This window comes from Xyrauchen texanus, chromosome 9 (assembly GCF_025860055.1).
Source record: "Xyrauchen texanus isolate HMW12.3.18 chromosome 9, RBS_HiC_50CHRs, whole genome shotgun sequence".
NCBI classification, from domain to species: domain Eukaryota; kingdom Metazoa; phylum Chordata; class Actinopteri; order Cypriniformes; family Catostomidae; genus Xyrauchen; species Xyrauchen texanus.
Window position 1 is genome coordinate 18,779,225 of NC_068284.1, and position 23,006 is coordinate 18,802,230.

The 23,006-nt window shown below is 43.3% G+C and overlaps 1 protein-coding gene across 7 annotated transcripts in view; it reads left to right on the top strand.

The window, feature by feature from the left end:
* The window catches only part of LOC127649148 (rho guanine nucleotide exchange factor 4-like), a 62,901-nt gene that overhangs the window by 22,214 nt on the left and 17,681 nt on the right, over positions 1-23,006 (top strand). For 6 of the 7 annotated variants that reach the window (XM_052134110.1, XM_052134111.1, XM_052134113.1 and 3 more), the window contains one exon: positions 17,539-17,684. In XM_052134110.1, the coding sequence (XP_051990070.1) occupies positions 17,539-17,684 (146 nt within the window). Of the gene's footprint in view, positions 1-17,538; positions 17,685-20,533; positions 21,326-23,006 lie in introns of those variants that run through there. The other variant, XM_052134116.1, reaches the window with a different exon arrangement.

Below are 23,006 nucleotides of genomic sequence, written 5' to 3' on the forward strand. Positions count from 1 at the left end.
CGTACTTTGCACATGTTTGCACGTGCACTTTATATAGGTATATATAGGTATTTTATATAGGTATTTTATTTCGTTGTGTTGTCTCATGTGGTCCTGTGTTGGTCCTTTGTTGTTTTTATGTAGCACCATGGTCCTGGAGGAACGTTGTCTCGTTTTGCTGTGTACTGTACTAACTGTATATGGTTGAAACGACAATAAAAACCACTTGACTTGACTTGACATGGAGTACCAAAGAGGGCAGTGGGCTGTCACTGTGGAAGCAATTAAGTTAACTGGTAGATTTGGCGGTGCCAGAGACAATCTGAAAGGAAGGACTTTGAATTGATATGTCATCCATTCGAACGCAAATCTCAAGAACAGCCTGTGGCGCGGTACAATCCGGATATGAAAGTACCTTCAGATCTATTGATGCAAACCAATCCTGTGGGCGGATGTGCGATAAGATCTGTTTCTTATTTAACATCTTGAATGCGCGTTTTGCCAGCATATGAGTAAAGCATCTCAGATCTAGTATCGGCCAATGCCTGCTGTCTTTAATTGGAAAGAAAATTTAGCAGCTGTAAAACTAACCTCTATCGCATCTTTTGTGAAGAGATTGTGAATTTCTGCACATGATAAAGGCACGTCCTGTGATGGAACCATCAAGGACATAACGCTGTTGAAGCAAGGCGGTCTGCGTGTAAATTGGATCGAATACCCATGTTCGATCATTTTAGCACCCAATCTGACATGTCTGTGAGCGTCTGCCATGCGATCACATAACGTGATCGCATGCACTTTATATTTTTCACTAATTGTGATAGCGTGCCGCTCACCATTGGGAAGCGGTTGTGCACAGTGTGTGAAATGGGGAAGCAAGGCAAATTCTCAACAATGGTCTGAGCCAAAGTTAATAAATACACTAAGGTATGGTTTATGAGCGTGCAAACATAAGAGAGAGAATTGTTCTTATGTGATCATTATGAACAGAACTCAATTCAAATGTCACGGTTTCAGATAGACCTGAGGCCACCGTCTTTCTTCATTTTGATGAGGAAATAATGGCTGTTGCCATTCTCTCTCTGCACGGTATGGGGAATGACCCCATTGCCTCTCTCACAAGGAGATTTATTACCTCGGAGCACAGAATGGGCATGTCCTGCATTGTGGCATGGAGGATAGAACACTGTTGAAGCAACGCGTCGCAAACCGGAATGTATAACCACACACTAATGTTTTTAAACACACTAAGAAATGCTCGGTACGCGTGCCACACGACCACGTAATGCTCTGGTGGACGCAGAGTTTCGCGCATGTTTTGAGGGGAGCTGGCTTTTATAAGACGGGAGCATTTTGTGTGGAGTGTGAGTTGATTTTTCTCTGAGATGCCCAGAAACGTTTATGAAATGCTTGAGCGGGCACAGATAATGAGCACAGATAGCTGCCGCTGATCAAACGGGAGCTTCTCATGTAGAGCGCATCACGCATTAGTGTACAGCGCTTATAGTGTAAAGGCTTGAGTGAGCAAACAATAGACAACAATCACCCGTGGTTGTCACGGTGAGTGAGTTTGCTTGGAGAGGAAGAAGAGCTTTTTCAGCCGTCTGCGCATGTCGAGCAACCGCTATTCGCACACTATTCATGCAATGCATAGGAAGCATTGCAATAAAAACTTGAGTCGTTCCCAGCGAGAATAGTGTTGTATCTGGACCAATCAGACATACAATTATTCATTATTTAATTAATAATTCAACAGACATTTCAAAGACTGTAACACGCAATGTTCCAAGTAGGCCCAAGCAGACTCCGAGATGTTTGCTCCCCCACTGATCATTATCAGCCTTTACAGTGTCTTTGACGACACTGGTCCAGCAACTAGTGGACATGAGTGACATTCCAAGTGGAGGAGGGTAGCCACATGCAAACGCAACAGACTTTCCTTCATTAATTTTTACAAGCTGTTCTATAAATGAGCATGTATATCCTCAGGACATTGTGTGTATGATCATTACTGTCTTGTATAGTTTCTTTTGTACTGTATACTGCTTTATGCATACCTTATGACAGAACCACTGGATAATTTAAAATTATTGGTATCATGCTTTCTATCAAATTAATCCTTGTGTGACGCCCTGCACACTGGTGTATATCACCTCCTTATAGCATGCATTGTATGCTTGCTATATACATCAGAGTGCATAAAGGGGCATAAACTGCAAATGAGTCAGCTTCTAAACAAAGGAACTTTTCCCACTGGAAAATTGCACCTTTCTCATTGGACAAGCCAAACTCCAGAGGAGTGACCTCCCTCAGGAGTTCAAAGGCACTATTGGAGTGACCTCCCTCTCACTTCCCTGTTCTCTCTTCTGCTGGTTGCTGGTTGTGTGGGACCGGGAACACCCAGTCTGACCGCGAGGTCGCAGGCCAGCAGGCCTCAACACATCAAACCATGTGGAGCATCCTTGACCATAATAGAGTCAAACTAACATCGAAGTTCATACTAATTTCTTCATTCAATGCAAAAGACAAATAATCTAGTTATTTGTCATTTATCTAATTTATAATAGTTGTCGAATGTGAATAATTCCATTATAAATTTCCTTGCATAATAATGGAGAATAAGGACAGTTTAATTTAATTCCTAGCTCAAAGATACTACCAAATTCGCTACAGTAGCGGGGAAGGCAGAGTAAAACATAATAGAAAATGGCATGAGCTCTAGATGCCTATAAATGCTATACTTGCAGGGGTATCCTTCCCGCTGGGAACTGACAGCGCTATTTGCCTTACAGAACAAAGACACTGAAATATGCCTGAGGACGGCAGTCCCACCGATCTCTGTGTGCGCCAGGTCCCAGTAAGCTCTGTGTGAACCTCAGGAAAAGAACAACATTGCTTTCCTAACCACAGTCTTTTGACGGCAGACAGTGAGGAAACACGCAGCCCTGCCGTGTTCCCTCATGTGGTTCCTCGAGACTTAACACAGAGGAAGCGGTCGGGAGGGTGCATGAGGTGGAATCGTCCCTCCAACACATTCTCACACCCCAACTTTTCACATACGGACGCTCGGGCAGGACCCCTTTGCGTCGCTTATTTACGCGCCGGGTGTACCTTTGGCGTCGTTTTACCCGAGACGTAAACCGAGCTTACCCGAGACGTGACATTTCAACGCTGCACGCTCCGGTTCGGAGATATGTAGAACGTGACGTCTCCGGGGTTTTAAACGTCACAAAACAGTTGGAGGGCCATTGCAGCCTATTCCTTTTGATTGTTATTGATCGCGGTCTCGACTGTCCACCCGTTCGAGGCGTGAGCTTACCCGAGACGTGACATTTGAACGCTGCACGCTCCGGTTCGCGGAGATGCATGGAAGTCTATGGGACTGCCCTGCGCGTCGAAAAATGACGCCAAAGGTGTACCTGGCGCGTCAATATGCGACGAATGTGTTAGTCCCTCAGAATGAGAATGTGTTGGTCCCTCAGAATGAGGGTGACCCTAAAGCAGAGCCTTGAGACTCATGTCCTCACAGTGAAGGCAGTCTGCCCCCATTAAAGCTGGACATTAATTTTGAACAAATAATTTGTGACTTCGAAGAACGAGTAGTCTCAGAGAGTGATTAGTTCATTTTGTGTTGGTCGCACATGCGCAATGCGCAACCTCCATTCGTTTTTTACTTGAAAACCGCATAGGCACTGTACAGGAAACAGAAATTATTCCGAAACATTCCAAACTTTGGTCCAGCTCATTCGTTCTTTTGTCACGGGACAGCCATATACGCTATGCATTTCTCACAAAGGAAACAGAAATGATTGGTTCACCTCTCGAGACATCTGTGCAGTGCATAGCATATATGGCTGTCACATTACAGAAGAACGAACGACTCAGACCAGAATATTTGAGAGGTGAACTAATCATTTCTGTTTCCTCTGTGTGTGCATAGCATATATGGCTGCTACGTAGCAAAAGAACGAACGACTCGGAAAAAAAGATTCCAAAGGTGAACCAATCTTTCTGTTTCTCATAATTTGTCCTTGGCTGCACGTGTTGGGGGAGATTTGGCTATTGAAAATTTAAAACAATAAAACATTTTTATTTAATTCTGCTCAAATGAACGAAATCACTTGAATAAAGATTCATTAATTTTGCTGAACGAGCTCAAAGATCCAAGTCAGTAAAATTATCCGATCTTCCCATCATTAGAAGAAATGGTGTGTGAGTGCCTGGTTATATAGGGCAAATGCACACCTAAAAGGGCAGGGCTCAAACATCATTGCCAATCATAAGATTGGCGTTATGGTACAAAGGCTTCAACTAGGTAGTGGAAAAGAAATTCCCCAAAGCATTCAGCAATGTCTCATGAACCGTTTTTTTGTGTTTCTCAGTATAGCATTGTGGTTGTGATTTTTGAAACTTCACTCGCACTTTTCAGGATCAGGATTGCTCAGGATTCTGGGTTCTTTAAAGCATCCTTACATTGATGGTTTTCTAAATAGCTACAGAATAACTAACTTAAAAAGAGTTCTCCTGTGTCATCAGGGTGCAATTTTATCTATATCTACCTTGTCATCACTGTTACTATACACAGTGTTTGTTGCCTGTACCTTCTGTGAATCAGTTGCTAACAGTAGCATTCTAATGTATTTTGCTCCATATGTGGGTGCAGTGGCACTGCAGGCTAGCCATACAGTGCTGGTTACATCCACAGCGACAATGAACTGAGGCCCACATGGCCAGAGTGTACCGCTGCACCGACCAGAGGAATTCATGCATTGTGTGAACGCCTCAGCTTGGCTCATAAACAGATTCCAATTTGTTAAACCAGGCAGCTCAAAAACTGCTTCTTTTTGGCTGTATTCTTCCTTAATATAGTGTAATAAATTCTCATGACAAAAGCGGTAATATTGTGTATTGTTATACATTTTGAAGAAGACACAGATGTGTGAAAAGGTGTTAGTGAGTGGCTGGTGGGTGTCTCAACTGTAATTAACTCAGAAATCATTCTTGAATTTTTCCATTCCCAGTGAGTTCATGGACCTTACTTGGTATTATTTTTTCTACATAGAAGAGAGAAGTTAGAAGAACTCAGATTATGATCCTTAATCCTTAATGTTCACCTCACCTCTCTGTTTACTCTCTGAGCAACACTCTGCCCAGAATTTCTCAACCATCATCACTCTGTTTGGAGTGCATCAAACTATCCTGGTAGCTTAAGTGCACATCATAGGCCTTTTCAGCTTAAAGTGAGGAATATCATGCAGCTTTAATTTGTCAGTAAACGGCATGTGCTTGTTTGTAGTACATACAGCTTATCAGTCCCTCAAGCCTGCTCTCAGACAGGCACCAGCGAGACTCCCAAGTTGAGCTGTGCAAGGTACGGCCTGCTCCTTTCTAGCCCTACTACGGGCCTCGTCTGCTACTCAGGAAATTTGTTCTGAGCTCTTTTGAGCCAGCTACCATAAAGCTTTGTTTGTGTAAAGTGTCTGAGGCACAATAAGAAAATCATGTTCTTTTAGGATACTGTTTATGGTGCAGAACTTGCAAATAAAGTTCAGCTCCTATAAAATATGACTCATTAAACTGGTTACAGAGGTCTGTGTGAATTCAGACAATTCATAAGCCACTTGTGAATTGAACAAATACAAAAATGTATTTGAATGCACAGCCTTCAGTGGATTATTGATTTTACTAAACAGTGACAATAATATTTAACAATTAAAAAAAAATATATATATATTAATATATGTATATAAATATTTGTAAATATGTCTTTTTTAATAATAATCAACAAACCTTTTTTCTGCAAAGTAATATGGTTCATTCATTTAAGAAGACTTGAGTGTTTGCACTCGGTAACTGTTAGGGTTACCTTGTCTTGTTTTACTGTTGCCCTTTGGTTTCCATTTTTGTCCCTTTTTTTTTTCCGTATTTTTCACTTTGTCCCTTGTTTAGCTCCACTGTCTCACTAGTCTATTGTTTAAAACAACTACACTTCCCAGTATCCACCTGTCATCATCACTGCCATTTTGTTCATTGTTCTCACCTGTGTATCATTTGTAATCATCCTGTCCTTGTGTATTTATATCCTGGTTTTTGGTTCAGTCCTTGTCTTTCGTTGAATGTTGTTAGCCCGGTGTGTGTTCCCTGCCTGTGTTTTCTGTGTTTTCTGTGTTTTCTGTGTTTTCTGTGTTTTCTGTGTTTTCTGTGTTTTCTGTGTTTTCTGTGTTATGTTTATTTCCCCATTGAGGGTTTTCCTTTGTGTTTTTGTGTTTCAATAAATTAAAGCTTGCACTTAGATCCGCTCTCCTCGTCTGCCTTCTCTGTCTGCATTCAGTAACAGAACGAAAGACCACAAATGGATCTAGCAGCTTACCTCATGGAACTGACCCAGACCATCCGCAAGTTCTCCCACTTCTTGTCCGCTGTTGCCCCCCACACCGGCTTTGACGACGCATCCCTAAAGACCATCTACCAGCTCGGGCTACCAACATACCAGCTGAGGGAATTGCCGAACTCCGGAGACCTCACGTGGAGGGAATATGTGAGTTTAGTCTTGGGAGAACTCGCTGCCGGGGAACCACCACTCTCGATCCCGGTTTCCGCCTCTGGGCTTTCCGTGCCTGCCACGGCCAACGAGCTAACGTTGCCAGCTTCATCCGCCCGGCGGAGGAGGACAAGAGGAAAGGCTTCTGCTCCCCAGTCTCCGCCTGCCACGGCCAGCGAGCCAGAGCCCACGCCTGCCACGGCCAGCGAGCCAGAGCCCACGCCTGCCACGGCCAGCGAGCCAGAGCCCACGCCTGCCAGCGAGCCAGAGCCGTAGTCTCCGACGCCAGCAGCGCCTGTAGTCTCCGGCGTCAGTGAGCCAGCGCCTGTAGCCTCCGACGTCAGCGAGCCAGCGCCTGTAGCCTCCGACGTCAGCGAGCCAGCGCCTGTAGCCTCCGACGTCAGTGAGCCAGCACCTGTAGCCTCGACCGCTCCTGAGCCAGCACCTGTAGCCTCGACCGCTCCTGAGCCAGCGCCTGTGGCCTCGACCGTTCCGGAGTCAGCGCCTGTGGTCTTGTCCGTCCCAGTGCCAGTAGCCATGACCGTCCAAGAGCCAGTGCCAGTAGCCATGACCGTCCAAGAGCCAGCGCCAGTAGCCATGACAGTCCAAAAGTCAGCTCCTCCCGAGCCTCCCGAGCTTTCCAGAGCTCCGCCTTCCGAGCCTCCCGAGCTTTCCAGAGCTCTGCCTCCCGAGCTACCCGAGCTTTCCAGAGCTCCGCCTCCCGAGCTTCCTAGAGCTCCGCCTTCCGAGCCTTCCGAGCTTTCCAGAGCTCCGCCTTCCGAGCTTTCCAGAGCTCCGCCTTCCGAGCTTCCTAGAGCTCCGCCTTCCGAGCCTCCCGAGCTTTCAAGAGCTCCGCCTTCTGAGCTTTCAAGAGCTCCGCCTTCCGAGCTTCCTAGAGCTCCACCTTCCGAGCCTCCCGAGCTTTCCAGAGCTCCGCCTTCTGAGCTTTCCAGAGCTCCGCCTTCCAAGCTTTCCAGAGCCCCGCCTTTCAAGCTTTCCAGGGCTCCGCCTCTCAAGCCTCCCGAGCCTCCTACGGCTCCGCCTCCCGAGCCTCCTACGGCTCTGCCCCCAAAGCCTCCTGAGCCTTCCTCGCCTCCGCCTCCTGAGCCTTCCTCGCCTCCGCCTCCTGAGCCTTCCTCGGCTCCGTCCTCAGAGCCTTCCAGGCCTCCTGACCCGTCCCCTGTCCTGTGGCCTCCTCCCAGGCCTCCTTACCCGGCCCCTGTCCTGTGGCCTCCTCCCAGAGCCCCTGACCCTGTTCCTGACCTGTGGCCTCCTCCTAGGCCTCCTGACCCGGCCCCTATCCTGTGGCCTCCTCCCAGGCCCCCTGACCCAGTTCCCGTCCTGTGGCCTCCTCCCAGGCCTCCTGACCTGGCCCCTGTCCTGTGGCCTCCTCCCAGGCCCCCTGACCCATTTCCCGTCCTGTGGCCTCCTCCCAGGCCTCCTGACCCGGCCCCTGTCCTGTGGCCTCCTCCCAGGCCCCCTGACCCAGTTCCCGTCCTGTGGCCTCCTCCCAGGCCTCCTGACCCGGCCCCTGTCCTGTGGCCTCCTCCCAGGCCTCCTGACCCGGCCCCTGTCCTGTGGCCTCCTCCCAGGGCCTCCTGACCCTGCCTCTGACCTGTGGCCTCCTCCCAGGGCCTCCTGACCCTGTTCCTGATCCTGTGGCCTCCTCCCAGGCCTCCTGACCCAGTCCCTGTCCTGTGGCCTCCTCCCGATCCCCAGACCTATCCTTGCCCTGTGGCCAGCCCCAGACCACCTGAACCTGTCCCTATCCTGTGGTCAGCTCCGGCCTCCTGAACCTATCCTGCCCTGTGGCCAGCTCCCAGGCCTCTGAACCTATCCTTGCCCTGTGGCCAGCTCCCAGACCACCTGAACCTGTCCTACCCTTGTGCCCCTAGGACTCCTGCTTGTCAGCTGTGCCCTGGCTGCCTGCCCTCTGAACCCCCTGACTCCTGCCTGCCCCTGTGCCCCCTGGACTGCCTGTCTGCCCATCTGTGCCCTCCTGAACTGCCTGTCTGCCCCTCTGTGCCCCTGGACTGCCTGTCTGCCCTTTGTGCCCCCAGGACTTCCTGCCTGCACTCTGTGCCCCATTGACTTCCTGCCTGCCCTCTGTGCCCCGTGCCATCATTTTGTTTTATGGGTTCCTTTTGTCTTTGGTGTTTTTCTTTAGGATCGTCTGGATCCGATCCTTAGGGGCTATGTTAGGTTACCTTGTCTTGTTTACCGTTGCCCCTTTGGTTTCCATTTTTGTCCCTTTTGTTTTCCGTAGTTTTCACTTTTGTCCCTTGTTTAGCTCCACTCTCTCACTAGTCTATTGTTTAAAAGAACTACACTTCCCAGTATCCACCTGTCATCATCACTGCCATTTTGTTCATTGTTCAAAATATCCTGGTTTTTGGTTCAGTCCTTGTCTTTCGTTGAATGTTGTTAGCCCGGTGTGTGTTCCCTGCCTGTGTTTTCTGTGTTATGTTTATTTCCCCATTGAGGGTTTTCCTTTGTGTTTTTGAGTTTCAATAAATTAAAGCTTGCACTTAGATCCGCTCTCCTCGTCTGCCTTCGCTGTCTGCATTCGTAACAGTAACTAGTCGGTGACTGGTCCGTTACTAGAAGTCTGGGATGGCATGAGGGTATGTGTAAAGTAAATGATGAGAGAATTTAAATATTTTGGTGAACTATTCCTTTAATTGTTGAGGAGAATCCAAAGGCATTTTGGCCAAATACAACATTAAGATTAATTTAAGATTAGCTGCTTTGAACTCTTAAATGGGTCAAAAATGACCTGAATATCTCAAGAGGGTTAAGTTGCTCATCTTATTTTGAGTGTCAGGTCCATTGTACCTAGACACATATTTATCCAATGACTGTGGAGTGAATGTAACAGTCTTTAAGAGGATGTGCAGATTCCTTATAGGCCTGCTGTCTCTTCACTGATACTCAAGGAATGTCATTTTCTGATGGTTTGAATGTTTTCCAGTGCGGATCTTATCTGTGTCCCTCTGTCTTTTTTTTTCACATCCTGAACAGACATGGTGGTGCATTGATCCAACTCTGTTAGGAAGAGTGTGTGATGAATATAGAATAGTATCTGTATGTTTGCCTTAGGCTGTTGCTGGTGAAATTTGTTTCCATGACGTTAATGCAACATCGGCAAGTTACGTTGTAGCTTCTGTGCCCATAGAACAGGGGAGTCCAAACTTTTTCTACTGGGGGCCAGATGCGAAAATAATTAAGGTGTTGCGGGCTGCACCATTGCAATAAAAATAAAAAGAATAAAAAGATAGATGCCACTATTACATCACCTTTATATTGTATACTTAATATTATGCAAGTTTTAATCACATTTTGTTAATGTATTAATAAAGGATATTTCTCTCACCAATAATGCTTGTAATAGAACAGTGATGCAGGGTCTGAAATTAAAGGGAGCTTGGGGCAAAAATGCCACCAATAGTGACAAAAATACTTAAACCATCCCATCTGGCACCAACAATCATCCATGCGATTATCTAATCAGCCAATTGTGTGGCAGCAGTGTAATAAATAAAATCATACAGATACGGGTCAGAAACTTCAATTAAAGTTCACATCAACCATCAGAATGGGGAAAAATGTGATCTCAGTGATTTGAAGCGTGGCATGATTGTTGGTGCCAGATGGGCTGGTTTGATTATTTCTGTAACCGCTGATCTCCTGGGATTTTCACACACATCAGTCTCTAGAATTTAGTCAGAATGGTGCCAAAAACTAAAAACATCCAGTAAGCTGCAGTTCTGTGGATGGAAATGCCTTGTTGATGGGAGGTCAACAGAGAATGGCCAGACTGACAAAGTCTATGGTAACTGAGGTAACCGCTCTGTACAATTGTGGTGAGAAGAATATCACCTCAGAATCCTATTCTGAGATGCAGGTTGGTGCTGTTTTGGTGGCACGAGGGGGACCTACACAATATTAGGCAGGTGATTTTTATGTTGTGGCTGATCGGTGTATATATATTAACGTTTACCAGGGAGATACATTTACAGTGAAAATTATAGTTCCTCCAGGGATGCTTGTGCATCAGATGCTGGAAATGTCATGACCCTTACTGAAATGGAAAATATGATTGGTTAGCAAATATCTAATTTTGTCTGAAATGAATGTTCTGATTGGTGGATCAGTTTAGTCAGACTGTCTGTCTTGCCTGTGCCATCAGTTACTCTCCCGCAGCTCCATGCGCATTTAGAGAGAATCTCTGTACACACAAAAAAAAAAATAATTAATTATATATATATATATATATTAGAAGGCGCAGCTGTGTTGTTTAAGCACGCTATAAGACGCAAGCAAGGGAAGTGAGCCAGCGCGCAGGTCAAGCTCCGACATTGCGGCTTTCGAACAGTGCTGCCGAGTATTCATGTGGTGAATCTCCACTCTCTCCCGAACAAAATGGACGAACTATATCTCCTCACCCGTACAAACAAGGACTTTTAAACTCTGTTGCCTTGTGCTTCACAGAAACCTGGCTGAGTGAAGCCACTCCGGACTGTGCGTTACATCTGCCAGGCTTTGAGCTGTTCAGAGCGGATCGCATTGCGGAGTTAACAGGGAAAATGAGAGGTGGTGGAACATGATTTTCCATCAATGAGAGTTGGTATACAGATGTAACAATGTTAAAGAAGATGTGCTGTCCTAATTTGGAAGGGCTCTTTCTTAACTCTAATTCTTTCTACTCACAGCAGGAGTTTTCCTTGGTTACTTAGTGTTTATATATCTAATGAGCGCAGCACAGCTGGCTCATTAGATCACAGACACAGAACGACAATACCCGGACTCACTTAATATTATTCTGGGAGATTTTAATCAAGCTAACCTCACCCGTGAACTGCTAAAATACAGACAGCACATTACATGCCCCACCAGAGACAGAAATACATTGGATAATTTCTTCACAACATTAAAGAATGAATATTGCTCTGTCCCTAGTGCAGCTTTGGGACTCTCTGATCACTGTCTGGTTCATCTTCTTCCAACCTACAGGCAGAAACTTAAATCTAAAGCTAAACCTGTAGTAAAGACTGTAAAGAGTTGGACCAATGAAGCAGAGCTGGAACTACAAGCCTTCTTTGAATGCACTGATTGGAGTGTATTTGAGGCTGCCGACACCAATCTGGATGAGCTCACAGATACTCTGACATCATATATCAGTTAGTGTAAGGATGTGTGCATTCCTACTAGGTCTTATTTAACATACTACAATGACAAACCATGGTTAACAGCAAAACTCAGGCAGCTTCGTCAGGCCAAAGAGGATGCTTACAGAAGTGTGGATACAATTTTGTACTATCAGGCCTGGAACACAGAATTCGGAGTGGCTTAAAAAAGTTACTCTGATAAGCTGAAAAATATGTTTTCCACTAACGACCCTGCATCAGTTTGGAGAGGCCTAAAGTACCCTTCTAACTCCAAGACACCATCCCCCAACACTGTAGGGAACCAACATCTGGCTGACGACTTGAATGTGTTTTACTGTATATTTGAAAGGCCTAGTCTCACACCCCACACCTGCTCTGACCTTCACTTCACACTAACATCAACACCTCCTGCAACCCCCCTCCTCCCCCTTCCTGTTACTCAACCTGCACTTAAGATCTGTGAAGAGGAGGTATGCCATTCCTTCCGGAAACAAAAGACAAGGAAAGCACAGGGCCCATACGGTGTTTCACCCACTTATCTAAAATCCTGTGCTAACCAGCATCTTCACACAGATCTTCAATAGATCATTGGAGCAGTGTGAATTTCTTTGCTGCTTCAAATGCTCCACCATCATTCCTGTCCCAAAGAAACCCAAAATCACAGGACTTAATGACTACAGACCCATCTCTCTGACTTCTGTTGTCATGAAGTCATTTGAGAGTCATTTGTGTTTGCCCACCTGAAGGACCTCACTGGACCCTTTGTAAATCCACTTCAATTTGCTTATCGAGCAAACAGGTCTGTGGAGGATGCAGTCAACATGGGATTGCATCATATCCTGCAACATCTGGACAGACCAGGGACATATGCAAGAATCCTATTTGTGGACTTCAGTTCGGCTTTCAACACCATCATCCCAGCTATTCTCCTAAATGACACCAACTCTCTTTTCCCAAGTCTATCTGTCAGTGGATCACCAGCTTTTTGATGGACACGCAGCAGCTAGTGAGACAGGGGGAATGGACTTCCAGCACCTGTATGATCAGCATTGGTGCCCCCCAGGGATGTATGCTCTCCCCACTACTCCTCTCTGTGTATGTCAATGACTGCACCGCCAATGACCCCTCTGTCAAGCTCCTGAAGTTTGCAGACAACACTACAGTCATCGGCCTCATCCGAGATGACGAGGAGGCTGTATACAGAAGGGAGGTTTAACGGCTGGCTCACTGGTGCAGTCAAAACAACCTGGAGCACTCAAAACAGTGGAGATGATAGTGGACTTTAGGAGGAACACCCCAACATTGACCTCGCTTACCATTCTAAACAGGACTGTGGCAGCTGTGAAGTCATTCAGGTTCCTGGGCACTACCATCTCACAGGACCTGAAGTGGGAGACCCACATTGACTCCATTGTGGAAAAGGCCAAGCAGAGGTTGTCTTATTGTGTATTTCTATATACTTATATTTTAATATTGTTATTCTGTTTTTTATTGTTGTTGTATTGTTTGTTCACTGAAAGCTTCTGTTACCAAGACAAATTCCTTGTATGTGTAATCATACTTTGCAATAAAGCTCATTCTGATTCTGATCTGGATGATTCTAAACTCCTGAAATCTTTCAATGGATGAAGCTTGTGGCAACTAGTGGAGACGTATGTGCTGTGAAATTTGGCTGTACATAATAGCAACACCCAGCGCTCAGAATACAGATTTCATATAATTTCTCAGTTGCGGGTCAAATTATGTTCTATTCCCAAAATCTCTTGCAGGCTGCATCAGAGCAGTCGGCGGGCCACAGATGGCCTGCGGGCCATAGTTTGGACACCCCTGCCCTAGAACATCCTTGGGTTATCTATTGCTCAAGGGCACAATGGGGATAGTTCATGAATTGCCCACTACAAGTCTCAAACTTTCAAACTTTTGGTATATCTGTCCATTTTCAAAGTTATGCAGGGCTTGTGTCTTAATTAGATCAAACTTGTAAGTACACTTTTGAATCATAAAATAACACATGAGACACCCTAAGGCCTACAGTCTTCACAGACACATAAGCTTAGGCCACAAGACTGCAAGCCCAGTCAAGTGCAGAATTTGGATCAAGGCCATAATGTGCATTATACATATATTATATAGTAGTGTGGCTGCTTTCATTTTAGAAGCAAATTAGTCTTCTCAAATCAGGTGCATTAATATATAATGTTCCTTAAAGGAACTTCCTTCTCAGCATTTATTTAAAGGAAGCAAGCCAACTATTGAATAGCATAAACTTGCTCCCATTTAAAATGTGACAATAAGAAAACTACTGAAACAAAACAATGTCCAATATGTGATTTAAAATATGCTAAAGTAAACTTCTGAGGTGAAGTGATATCTCGCTTTTTGGCATTCAGTGTATTGTGCTACTGTAACTAGCTAATGTACTTCTAGATTTTGATGACTGGTGTAATGGAAGTTAGTGTCATATTAGAACTCTGGGCCTTAATGTGTAACGTTGATTAGGCTGAGTGGAAGCTTTGCTTGCATGTCTCAGTGGTAAATTTGCTTGGTCGGATGACTTTATCTGTGGATGTTGAGTTATAAAGAAGCAAGTCAGTGCACATTCACAGTCCTGCCTGTTTTACTGGATCCATAAATTACCCTCAGCTCATCATAAATCGTATATATAGAGAGATTTGTGTGTGTGTTTAAACTTGCACAAGTTAGCATTCTTCGGTGCAAGACTGTTATCACTGTGCTTTTCAAGATTTGTGCCTATGCACTCTGAAAGCAAATTTGTTAATGCATTTAATGTATAAAGTAGGGGTGTAACGATTTACTCATCTCACAATTCTAACCTGTTCACGAGACTGAACTCATGGTTCAGTTTGGTTCACAATATTTTAGCCTGAATCAAGAAAAGTTAGGATTTAAAGTTGTTTATTATTACTTTAAAGACATTTGTAAAAGAGTTCTATTCCTTTAAAATTTAGCTAAAAGTAAATTTCTTATGATCCATCAGATATGTACTAGAACTAAAACCAACCCAAAATGGGCAGTGGTGACACCAAATGAAAAAATTAGCTAATAAATCTGCTTACTTATATTACGTAATTATGTTAGATACATATGCTGCTTACATACAGTCACAGATTACATACATTTAAAATATTTTTTATTTAAATTGTATTTTCCTAAAATATTATTGTATATCATATATTATATTAAATATAGTTAAACCTCTGTAAACATTACTTTAACATGTAGTCAGAGCAGATCATTATCACGCTTCAAACTGACATTTGATCCTTTGCGCTGAAAATGCGCCTCTCTCTCCTGCTCACTCCAAAAAGGGGCGGGAGCTCCAAACCGCCAGCAAAGATATAAGGTGCCCCTTACATAACCCTTTCCCTAACCTTAAATGTGTGTTGAAGTGACACCCCCTTTTGGAGTTTGCTCAACCCTCTTTTGGAATAATCCGTCCCCCTTCTGTAGTAACCCCGCCCTCCTTTGGAGATTCAGCCCCCATTTGGAGGTCTCTGGCCTGCAGCTATACCTGCTTGCTCATTTCAGCAGCTTTAGCAGAACTCAATGTACAACACCTATGGCTGCTAGTGTGCGATCATATTTTAGAGCTCCATGTGTGCAAAGAAGTGATTACCATTTGTATGCCAGCATTACATAGATGTAGGAGGTTGCACATATTTGATAGAACAGATGCTAAAATAATAATAAGTAATAATAAAAAAGTTCCATCTCCAGAATGCAAATCATCACATTTTTGAACCGTGATGTGTAATGCCACGATAAACTGTTACACCCCTAGTTTACAGATAATGCCCATTACCTTTCATTTAATGAATTTGCTCACACCTGCAATGGAATGCAATGACATGGTATTGGCATTAGTTAGTAATAAGAAATGTTCATAGTCTCACCATGCTGCAAAAACTACTGTCAAAGTCACCTCATTAATAATTTGAGAGCACATAAACTCAGTTGGGGAGGCAGTCCTAGACAGAATTGTTTGGGTTACCCCACTGTGACCATCTGACCTGGAGCTGTGAGTGAACTATATTTGATATCACTAGCCCAAGTGGCCCTGGAAATGCTTGACTCTGTTGAGCACACTAGTCAACACCTGCTGCTGTACTGCTCTATGCTTTGGGCCACACACTGAACAACAGTAAACAAATCAGGGTGATTTGATCAGGTCTGTTTCCCTAATCAATCCACAGGATTTTACAATTAACCTATATAGAACATAACATGATTACCAAAAACATTTTCAGTTCATGTTGTAATGAGAGCAAATCCACAATTTTAAGTGTCATTTTACTGATCTTGCCCGCCAGTTCTGATCGCATTATAGCAGCAAATGCAGCAGACCACGGCAATCTGGTACACTCTGCCCGGACTGTACTGAATCACTCCACTACTTTGATTCTGACACCTGAATCAGCTCTTTAACGTGCCAAAAGTGCTCATGACTACACCAATAGCAATGGATATATGCCAGGTTATAATGGTCTTTTCCATCATTAGATAATTATTTGATGAATTACTACTGCCATGATCGATAGACAATGTACACAAATGTCTTTTACAATTCTTTTTACTGCCTGCGTTCCTCGGTTGAAATAATTGCACCAGGTAAATAGCACCGAGCTTGTGAATGTAACGCAATCTATAATGAGCCTAATTTACATAGAAAGGAGGCATGTTTGTGCAGAAAGAAATGACGATGGCTTGATTTAAATTTATTTTGCCTGCTAAAACAAGATTGCGAGTGGTTAGTAAATAAAATGTAGTTTGTAAAGCTGAAATACTAAGCACAAAAGTGGCACAACTGTTTTGTTAATTCACCTCTGTGGTGCTATTAAAAACAGTGGTGCCACCAGTGCTGTGAGTTTGGGATAGGGCTCTTTTTGTCTGACCAGTGATGGGTGAACATTTGGGAGACATGTTTGAAAACAATAATTATTGCAATTCTTTTTGGTGCTGCTAGTGTTGCAGAAATTACATACTTCAACATTGAATTTGGATGGAGACCTCCCTCGCCACAGTTTCTGCAAGTAACTTAAGCAGATTCATTAGCAGATTCATGAAAGTAGTGGGGTTCTTCATAACATCTACCCAGTTTAAGATGCTGTTCTCATTTACCTCTATTTTCATCTACAGTCGCCATTGCCAGAACAATGGATATTTCAGGGGTGTAAATATGAGGCTAACTCCATTATCTCCCATCCATTCATTATGAATGAGACAGGAAGTGAGATGGTTGTGTCGGCCAGGTCTGCTCTTCCTCACTTGTTTACTGCATACTAATAAATAATGGCAGTCCTGTTTGTGTAAAAGCCAGCCAGCTATGGCATCAGATAGTCTTTCCACTACTTTAATAATACCAAACGCATGCTGTGGCTGGACGAGCTCATTCTGGATGAGCTCAGTTATGTGCTTAATCTGGAGCCATGACATAAAGTAAGGCAAGGTTTAATTAAAATATTTTTATTTTTTTGCTTTTGTGTGATACTGTTCATTCCCATACTGTAGGTGTCCAAGTTCAAGACCACTGTCATATTGGTCAGCAACACAAACAAACATTTTTAGTGTACCTTTAAATTAATAAATCCTACAGAAATGTTCACAAAGATGGCATTTCATGTAAAATAAGCCATTTATTCTGACTGCTGATCAGTTGCTCTGTGATCAGAATTGAGTATGTCTACAAAAAATGCATGTTTTAGCCTTAAAAAAATGCTTTCAATCATCTTATCCCACAGAATTACATTTCAAGACTAGGTTCAATCTGTGCTTGAGACACTAGTCCCTAAATGCTCCAGGATTGAGACTGTTTTGTGTTTTACTTTACAGCATTGGTGATAACTGATGGACCACAGGATAAGTCTGGCCTTGCTGATGATGTAGGAAGTGAAGATGAGCTGTACAATGAGTTTCGCAGCTCCTCAAATCGTTTTGGACACCCAGGAGGAGGAGGAGAGCAGCTGGCCATAAATGAGGTAGGGCATACAAACTGAGTGTGTGTTACTATTTGTTTGTGTTTACTGATTTGGACCTTTGTCTCTATCCATTGCAGTACATTCAAAACCCCACAATGTCCACATAGAAGGACAATATTCAACACTTTTGTTCAATTGTATTATTATTTTTATTTTAGTTTTTTGTTACAATAAAAAGCTAAATAACAACTAAAATTATAAGCTCTGTCCAAAATGGCACACTTTATGTGGATTTGCTACAGTCTTGGGACTTTAGTAAGGTGTCCAGTTTCAGCAGGGTGCTCATGAGCACCCCTTTGTGGCAACTATACGCCCTCAATGCGTCCTGTTGTGAAGCCTGCATTGTTGTGCACTTAATAGCAGACTACTACCCAACAGTGTACACAGCATTTTGTCACCAAATTGTGGAGAATTTGCAGTAGGACAGAAAGAGCGAGAAAGAGAGTGTTTAGGAACACCAGCTTTTATCCTACATCTTCTTTATTGCTTAATCATGCCTGAACAGGCCAAGTTGGAGAATACTGAATAGCTATCACAACATGGCCGTTTTTAAATTGTTGTCATTGAGATGTCATTTAGATGATGAGCTTTGTGTCTGGGGAGAGAGATATTTGGGGAGTGGAGTATGAGTATTTATGTTGGAGTCTTTTTACATAGTACATGGAGAATATGCATAGTGTCTGAGTATGATTTATGGCTGTTTGTTATTGCTGTAGAACGTCGCTCAGTAAATGCATTCAGCGTTTCAAAGAGAAACAGCAGAAAAATCTAATCAAACTCAGGCCTCTGGGAACTTAGTGTGCACTGAACTGTGCACAAGCTCTGTGCTGATGCTGTCGTTGTTGTTTTTAGGTCTTCTGTCCTGAAAAAGTATTAATCTGACAAGAGACAGACTGATGGGGCCACAGCAGGACAAATCACGTGCCATTGTTCTGCATGGAAGATACAGCTTAGGGCCCAGTTTCCAGAAACTTCTTAAGTTAAGAAAACCCTTAGTTGTAATTTTAAGTGTATTTTCACAAAGGGTTTCCTTAACTTAAGGGTTTTCTTGCAACTGGCTGCAGATTATTAGTGGTCTCACCAAGGCAAGCATCACTAATAATACCATTGCTCATGCTTAGGGTTAGTGATTTGAACAAACTTCTAACCATGCTTACACTTCCTGCACCATTTATGCGATGGACATGAATGATACCTCAGAGCTTGTTGAGAAGAGGTGTACTATTGTATGCCAAAGTGATTGGGATGTTTACAATGTTCCCCTGGCAAATAATACAATTGGCAAGAAAATCCCATAGATGTATTTTTGTGATGAGAGATAAAGGTGTTTCAGTGTTGAAGAATGTAAGGGTAGACTTAAAGGTGCTATATGTAAGATTGACAACAAGCGTTTGAAATCGGTACTGCTGTCCAAATTCAAAATATTGGAGAGTTGTCTGCCCCACCCCAGACTCGAAGCACATGCAGGTTGACACCCAACCCCCCCAATACCCACACACACACACACACACACACACATTAATGAGGGGGTAAGACCATAACACACACACACACACACAATCTAACACACACACACCCACACAGAGAACAAAGCACATAGTCTGAGTCTTCTGTTTTATACACTAATTGAATTTTCACAGTCCACTGCTGTTCATTTCGGTTTATTATTGTTAATTTTTATTGACATTATTATTAATTTACTTATGAGTTATTACATTTTGATGTTTGAAATGAAAGCTTTGTTACAAAATTATTATTATAGGTTTCACCATTTTTACCACCAGGTCAGGTTTTACTGAAAGCATTATATGACATTACTGCAAAAACTGAGACTTAAAAGCAGTAAAAAGAAAAGAAAAGAAAAAGAAAACAAATTCTAAACTTTGACAAATAATAGTTTGATAGTGTCTACATACATATTGAAATGCATAACTTAAGTAAGATTAGATAACATTTTAAATTATTTCAAAGTAGGTTGCTGCATTGAACACTGCAGCCATCTATGTGCTATTATTGTCATAACACAAACTCATATGTTTAAAATGATAGAAGTGCTTATTTGCATATGCAAATGAATGGTGAAATTGATAAGATCTAAAAACATAAAATTCCAAAACAAGATAATTAAAATAAATAAATAAAGAAATCATCACAAACGGTAAAATAAGCAGCCCTTCTTTAACACAATGGAGGGTTAAAAGAAGTATTGTGCTGTGTAATAGTGTGACAAAGGGGGTGGGGCTCTGAGACCACAAAAGAATGAGCAGGAGAGAGAGGACAGCAGGTTATGAGAATCAGAGACCTACACTAATCCCATTAGCTGTGCACAAACTGATGCAAAGGGAAGAGACGTGTGGGAATGACTGCATTAATCCTACCTTGCAGACACTGTCCATGATCAGGAAATTAATGCTCAAGTGGTGTTTGGCACACTACGCAGACTTTAATTAACATCTCAAACAGCATTACCATCACTGTGGCACTGCCTTAAAGAGACAGGTCAGGGTGTGCTTGATTTTAGATGGGAAGTGTGTGTGACGGGCAGCCAGCACAGCCAATGAGTGCCTAGAATCATGCCAGAATAGACAGGATGTATTGTGCTGCATTCTCTTGCCTCTCTCCCTCCCCCACTGCCGCCCCCCCTCCTGCTGACACTAAGGCCAGCCTCCGCTACTCTGGTATCCTAGATATGCTCCACAGCACTGCAATCTGATTGGGTAAAAAGGATAAGAAGGAAAAAAAAAAGGAGGAAAACAGAAGTCAATTCAGGCTGATGAATGGATGGTTTTTGCTAGTGCTGCTAAGCACAGATGCAGCAACCATTTGTGGCCCTCAGGTTTTCGGTTTTCCTTTTCATATGTGAAGGTATAAAGAAAAAAGGCTTTCATGTGCATTAATCGGATCCAAAGGAATTAACACAGCAGTGTATTTAAACAGAGGAGTAAGAGGAGAACAAGAGAGAGGCAGTAAAAGGGAGGACAGAACGAGACGCAAGAACACCACGGAAAACAAGGAGGAAGGGTTAGAACAAGTGAGAAAAAAACATAAAAGGAGAAGAATAGATGGAGGCGGAGAGACACATCCACCCCTGCTCCTGACATCAGCAGTGTACGGGCAGAGAATCAAGGCGAGTGACGGAAGGGGAGGAGAAGGAGAGCACACGTGCGAGAGAAAAAGCAAGAAAGGGAAGGGAAAAGGAAGTGAGCAGGTAACTGTGGACGTGGAGACTTCCTCCCCTCCCCCTCCCGATGCTTTTCTTGGAGAATAACTAGGGGATCTGGGAGCAAAACCGTGTGCTGTGAAGTGTTTGTGCGCAGATCTCTAGCCGAGGAGGGTTTCGGCGCCATGGCTCGCGGAGGCCAGCGAACGGCATCTCGGCTGAGCCTGACTCACTTTCTTCTGCGCTGTAACCTCAGCCCAGAGGCCCAGAAGGTGGTGGTGTTCGTCATCATGATGTTGCTGGTCATCATCAACGTAGTGCTGATGTTCCTGCTGGCCTTTCAGTAGGGCGCAGCCGCAGTGAAGAGGACAAGGGGAAGGGAGGGGGTGGAAAGGAAGACGAGGAGGAGGAGGAGGGTAGAAAGTTGGTCCATCTTACTCACTAGTGGATGGGTTATCAGGAAGCAGACATCACATTGCAGGTAACAGAAAAGGGTGTGACTGTGGATGTGTTTGTGTGTGAGAAGTTGGCAGCATTCAAGCACAAGTAATGCAGAGACGGCAGTGTTAATTATTTACCTGCCTGTCAGAGGGTGGTAATGCCATAAACTACTCTTGAATGGTTTGTGGGGGAAGGTTGGGGTCAGGCTTTTATTACGAGTTATCTGAGGGCTTCTTCAGATGCTGGTTCTGTGAGTTCAAACTTGTTGCTTGGGTGTTTCTGTGTGGAAACCTTTGAATGCTAATGTTTGTTTTTTTGTATAAATATCTCTATGGGTTTGATGTTGGTGCAACTGTCAACAGCTATATTCTGAGTAGCGAGAACCAAATGTTTTGATGGCTTGAATGTCAGGCTTTGGTTTATGTTAAACTCTGCAGAGACATGTGTGCCCTTGTCCTGAATTATCTACATAATGAAATGTAATTTGGCTATTAAAGCTGTGCAGTATAGCAGGAGTCTGCAGATAGAGGTTACATTGGTGTTGTGGATATGACTATGAGGGGTTTTATACCATGATGTAACCACATATTCAGGTATGTAGTTATAGAAGTATAAATCACTGAGAAATACATATTGGTATACCACTAATCTAGATGTCGGGGAGAACATCAATAGAGCATTATTATGGTTTTTAGTAAATACCTTACACATGTGTGTCGACCATGTACAAAACAAGACACAATGCGTAATCGAATATTTGAAGGAAGGATGTCAAATACGGCAGGTTAAATACTGGTCTGATTAAAGCATATAAACGGTGTAAATCCGACTTACCGACATACTGCATGTCATGGTTTGGGTAAGCAGAATTGTTTAATTTCTCAATGGCAGCACTGTGTATTTAATTCAGTGCCAGCCACAGTTGGATACCAGAAGAGCCAGACTAGTTTCACAAAAACAACAAAACCCTTATGAATTCACGATTAGCATATTTTCATTAGTTTTTATTTAATGCATGTAAGATGTATGCTAAGGCTGTCTCTGGTAGCATTTTTGAAGAAACAAAGAGGCTGTAACTCACAGGCCATGAAAAGGAGGCACATGGGAATGTATGTGGGTGTGTCTCTAGGCAACAGGCTACATAGGCACAGCTGTGGTGAGATGAGAATGCTGAGCTCTGGATTCAGGGGGTGGAAATTCAGCCTTCTAGTCCATCAATGTTTATAAAAGTGTGGACAGAAAACTATGTGTGATTATACTGTGTGGACATTGGATTATTTTTACATCATCGCATTATAGATCACGTTTAGCTGTGCAGTTAAGATGGTTAGATGGAGACCATTAAGCTTTCCTGGATTTCACTTCATTTTCTCTATAGCCAAGATGAAAAGTGTGGCAATATATTACTCCACTTTTTGTTTTATTTGCAAAAAGCTGAACCTCAAAATGACTACTATGGGAAAATCCCGACAGCAGACAGAAAAAAGGCTTAATTTGGCAACGCTTCATTCATTGATACATTGCAGTTTGGTTTTGGTTAAGTGGATGAAATTAAGGGTTGTAAATCATTACATGACAACTGACTATGCCACTGAAAGGCTAGACTATACTGTGAATTTGAACACTGTGTATTGCTGCACAATGCTTATTGATGCATATCAGGGTTCAATAACCTTTTTGACATGTTGTATACATTTCCATTTTGTCATATCAACTTCTAT